We start from the raw sequence: 4,939 nt of genomic DNA, 5'->3' as shown, positions 1-4,939 counted from the left end.
GGAAGCGATTGGTGACATACCCCCCCTGTGATTGGCTGTGGTAAGTGATGTAACACGTTACCGAGCAGGCTGCCCCTTAATGGCTTTTCTTCAAACGCGTCTGCAGCTGCTGGTTTGAATGCAAAATGTGATCGATTCAGTGACGGCACGTTCACGGGGTTAGACGCTGCTAATCCCGGGATGAAACGGGATCTGGGCTGCAGGAGGAAAACCTTGTGGCTGCGTTTTGTTCCTCTGCATTTTTTTTTTTTTCCTTTTCTGCCATGTCACAACAGAGCTGCTCTCGCTCGCTCAGTCGTAGCAGGAGAGAGAGAGAGAGAGATTTATGGGTTTAAAGCTTCAGCCGGTGTTTCTGCTGTAAACCAGGAAGACGTGATCTCAACCGTCCTGCAGGCTCGATCGTACGTTTGGTGATCTGATGTGAAAGCTGGAGGCAGAACAAGTCCGTCTGGGTGTTTGCATCATATTTCATATTTCACATTTTGTCCTTTTTTTTTCCATTTTGAAAATGTGCAAAGTTGCATTTTTAACCTTTCTGGGGGGGAAAAAAAAAAGAGAGAGAGAGAGAGGATATTCCTGCAGAGAGGATTTCTCCGTTTTCCTGAATGAAATTCATTCTCCCTGACTCATGCTTCACACCGCCCCCCCTCCCCTCCCCCCCCCCCCTGTCATAGACTGGCTGCGTAATTAATCAGTGTTGTGAGAGTCACAGAGTCAAACTCTGATGATTTATCACCTCTTAAAGTCTCACATTCAGCGCCCGGGTGTTTTTATCTGTTTTTTTTTTTTATTGAGCTGCTCAGTTTTCCGTCCGTGCGTTCGCTGACGTTGTGTTGACGCTCCTCTCCGTCCTCGCAGCTCTACCTCCGAAGCCTCCGAAGCCCGCCTCCGTGACTAACAACGGCATGAACAACAACATGGCTCTGCAGGACGCCGAGTGGTACTGGGGGGACATCTCCCGGGAGGAGGTCAACGAGAAGCTGCGGGACACCGCCGACGGGACGTTCCTGGTGCGAGACGCTTCCACGAAGATGCACGGAGACTACACTCTGACTCTGAGGTGAGGCTCCGCCCCCTTTTTCAGTCCCTCCCTCCCTCGTTAACGTGTCCCCCGCCTCGGGTTTAATCGGTTGCTCGCTTGTCTTTACAGGAAAGGAGGAAACAACAAGCTCATTAAGATTTTCCACCGGGACGGGAAGTACGGCTTCTCGGACCCGCTGACCTTCAGCTCCGTCGTCGAGCTCATCAACCACTATCGCAACGAGTCGCTGGCTCAGTACAACCCCAAGCTCGACGTCAAGCTGCTCTACCCGGTCTCCAAACACCAGCAGGTCAGCAGGTCACACACGCTTAACCACACACACACACGCACACGCACACACACGAGTGTGTTCATGATGCAATCTAAACGCCACTCCTTGGCGTCCTCAGGATCAGGTGGTGAAAGAAGACAACATCGAAGCGGTGGGCAGGAAGCTGTGCGAGTACCACCAGCAGTACCAGGAGAAGAACAAAGAGTACGACCGCCTGTACGAAGAATACACCCGGACGTCACAGGTGAGTCACCCGCCCAGGGCGTGCGTCACTGCGGCGAGCGAGCGAGCGAGCGAAGATGAACTCACGCTCTCGTCTCTCTCCCGTTACAGGAAATCCAAATGAAGAGGACGGCGATAGAAGCGTTTAACGAGACGATAAAGATATTCGAGGAGCAATGCCAAACGCAGGAGCGGTACAGCAAGGAGTACATCGAGAAGTTCAGGAGGGAAGGAAACGACAAGGAGATCCAGAGGTGAGGATCCAGATCCTGAGGGGGGGCGGGAGGTTTCCTCAGGTACCAGGATGATGCTCAAAATTGTGGGGGTTTTTTCAGGATCATGGGAAACTACGAGAAGTTGAAATCCCGGATAAGTGAGATCGTGGACAGCAAACGCCGCCTGGAGGAGGATCTGAAGAAGCAGGCGGCGGACTACCGAGAGATCGACAAGAGGATGAACAGCATCAAGCCCGACCTGATCCAGCTCCGCAAGACCAGAGACCAGTACCTCATGTGAGTGGGAGCCGAGCCGAGCGTCTCCCCGCGGAGCCCAGCGTGTAAGTGGGTCTGTCCTGGTTTCTCATGCCCTTGTGTTTCTCTCTCCGTCAGGTGGTTGACCCAGAAGGGAGTGAGGCAGAAGAAGCTGAACGAGTGGCTCGGAATCAAGAACGAGAACACAGAAGAGTGAGTCCCACTTCCTCTCTTTGTATTGTGAAGCGGCGCCAAAGAAACCGAAGCTAACCCCCCTCTCTCTCTCTCTCTCTCTCTCTCTCTCCAGTCAATACTCGATGGTCGAGGACGATGAAGACCTGCCTCATCACGACGAGCGCTCCTGGAAGCTGGGCAACATCAACCGGCTGCAGGCGGAGGCTCTCCTCCAGGGCAAGCGAGACGGAACATTCCTGGTCCGAGACAGCAGCAAAGCAGGATGCTACGCCTGCAGCGTTGTGTACGTATCAGCACGTGCCGTCACTTTGAAGCCCGCCGCTTGCTCTTCCGAGTCGTGAACGGGAGCTTTAATGGCGCCTGCTGCTCATTTAGATCCCAACTTTTTTAATCTACGGGAAGCTAACAAGTTTAAAGTATGCGCCCCCTTTTTTGTAAAAGCTAGCGCTCGTCAGAGGGCAGCCGAGCTTAAAGCCTCACCTGACTGCACAGAGCGTGAACTTCTGCCGGCGCTCACATCGCCATGACGATGGAGTTGCGCAGCCCGTGGCGTTTCTTTGCACATCAGAAGCAGCGATTAGCATTAAAAGAAAAAAAAAACTAAATCGATTTAAGAAAAGTCACGAGCTGCTGGTTTTGATAGTCGACCCTCGCGCCTCCTCTTTGACGCTCTCTGTACTGGAGAGTGTGTGTGTGTGTGTGTGTGTGTGTGTGTGTGTTCAGAGAGAACACTCTGTGACCGTCTCTTTCTGTCTCCGCAGCGTGGACGGCGAGGTGAAGCACTGTGTCATCAACAAGACCCCCTCAGGTTTCGGCTTCGCCGAGCCGTACAACCTGTACGGCTCCTTAAAGGAACTCGTCCTTCACTACCAGCACACGTCTTTGGTCCAGCACAATGACTCTCTGAATGTGACGCTAGCGTACCCGGTCTACACCCAGCAGAGACGGTGAGGGACCCCCCCCCACAACCCCCCCCTCCCTCCCCCCCCTCGCCCTCCTGGACGGATCATTTCCACACGGACACGAGAGAAAGGCCTCATGGGATTTGGAGTAGGAGATGAGACGTCCTTGGGACTCCATGATGGAGGCTGTGTTTGCCGAACTCGGACACGGGATGAAAAAAAGAAACGGAGCCTGAGACATTTCAGTGACTTCGCTCCGACCACGAGCCTGCGGCGAGTCTGAATGTAGATTTCTTTCTCTTTTGCTTTTCGTGGGAGCACAGAATCAAGCGGAAACTGCTGAACTCTCCCCCAGCAGAGGACATCTGAGGCCTTTTCCTAACGGTGCTTGTTCTTCTTTTTTTTTTTTTCTTTCAAAGCTTTACCAGCCGGGAATGTCTAATCGCAGCAAGATAAACTCTTCAAATGGAAACGTACCCATCGGCCACATCTCTGTTTTCCACTTTTTTCTTTTTCTTTTGCCCCTTCGTGTCATCGACGAGCGTGCAAGTGTGTGTGTGTGTGCGTTTCTGCACAAGTGTTTCTGTGTGTGTGTGTGTGTGTGTGTGTGAGATTGTCCATGTGACCAAAACTCATAGAATCAGGAAACTGTGTGATGTCAGTGGGGGAGTGTAACACATTTGTTTGTGTTGACTGTTGAAAAGCGGACCTCCGAGTCGGCTGATAAATGTAGCAAAATGGCACTTTTTTTAAACAAAGTTTAATTTTTTTTTTTTTTTTTAAAAAGACTCCTTTTGGACTTTAAGAGGAAGGCGGAGCAGACGTCTTCATCCCGCCCTCCTCTCTCTCAGTCGAGCATTATGGTGCAGAAAGTACACGTGATCTTTACTGTCGGCGGTTGCAGGCAGGCGGGCGGGCGGCGAAACTCTGAACGGACTTCATATCTCGTGTACATATATTGTGAAAAACGTCATGAATCAAAATGCACCATACCAAAAAGGATCACTTCCTGTTGAGTTGTATTCTGATCTGCTATGCAATCTTTTCTTCCTCCCTCCTCGAGGACGGGAGTTTTCGTTCTGTTGCAGACCCACGATATAAGCTTGTTTTTATTGCTTGAAAAGTCTCTTTTCCTGTGTGAGTATCCCGTCCGAGGATATCTAGTGTCAAACTGCTACCGTATAGTGGAAACAAAAAACTGCTTCTGAATTTTTTTTTTTTTTTTTTTTTTTTTTTTAAAGATGATAATAGCAGCATACACTTTATTCTAAAAGACTTTTAACAGTTGATGTAAAGATGGAAGAGATGAGTATTTTATTAGACTTATTTTGCTTCAAACTAATGTTCCTCTCAGGCAGAGCGTCTCGACTCTCTGAGCCGCTTCGCTCGTGACGAGGAGGAGGAAGATGAACGTCTTTGTTCAGACGGAGCACTCAGAGAAATGGGGATGATGGGATTGTACGACCCCCCCCCCTTCTCCCTCCCCCTCCCCCCCTCTTAAAGAGACCATCACCACGGAAACCACAGTATAGATTTATTTTGTTATAAAATATATATGTTCCCACATGAGAATATATCAAAGCAGACCGGTCTTCAGCCGTTGGATATTGTTGTTAAATATCGATAAACATTGTCCACTTAGTATTTTTCTGTATCAGAAAATCACTGTGTTTACATAGGTGGATCAGCTCATTTTCAGATCTGTCTCTAACTTCGTATTTCAGAGGAGATAAAGGATGACACGCGTTAGTGACATCCTTAAAAACTCCAACAGCTCAACCATATTGTTTTCTTTACCCATATACTTTTTTTCCCCCCAATTTAAACGGTACACGTG

General features: G+C 49.8%; 1 protein-coding gene across 1 annotated transcript in view; it reads left to right on the top strand.

Moving 5' to 3' along the window:
• Positions 1-11: 11 nt before the first annotated feature.
• LOC306819373 (phosphatidylinositol 3-kinase regulatory subunit alpha) overlaps positions 12-4,939 on the top strand; it is a 6,812-nt gene continuing 1,884 nt past the window's right edge. The window contains exons 1-9 of the mRNA XM_079373163.1: positions 12-40; positions 859-1,060; positions 1,151-1,331; positions 1,432-1,557; positions 1,647-1,789; positions 1,871-2,047; positions 2,144-2,218; positions 2,313-2,483; positions 2,962-4,939. The exon at positions 2,962-4,939 is cut by the window's right edge and continues 1,884 nt beyond it. Coding sequence (XP_079229289.1) covers positions 906-1,060; positions 1,151-1,331; positions 1,432-1,557; positions 1,647-1,789; positions 1,871-2,047; positions 2,144-2,218; positions 2,313-2,483; positions 2,962-3,151 — 1,218 coding nt within the window. The 5' untranslated portion in view covers positions 12-40; positions 859-905 and the 3' untranslated portion in view covers positions 3,152-4,939. The remainder of the gene's footprint in view (positions 41-858; positions 1,061-1,150; positions 1,332-1,431; positions 1,558-1,646; positions 1,790-1,870; positions 2,048-2,143; positions 2,219-2,312; positions 2,484-2,961) is intronic.

Source organism: Symphodus melops (assembly GCF_947650265.1).
Source record: "Symphodus melops genome assembly, contig: scaffold_348, whole genome shotgun sequence".
NCBI classification, from domain to species: Eukaryota; Metazoa; Chordata; class Actinopteri; order Labriformes; family Labridae; genus Symphodus; species Symphodus melops.
The sequence above is the reverse complement of the archived record's forward strand: the minus strand, read 5'-3'. Positions and strand labels throughout refer to the sequence as shown.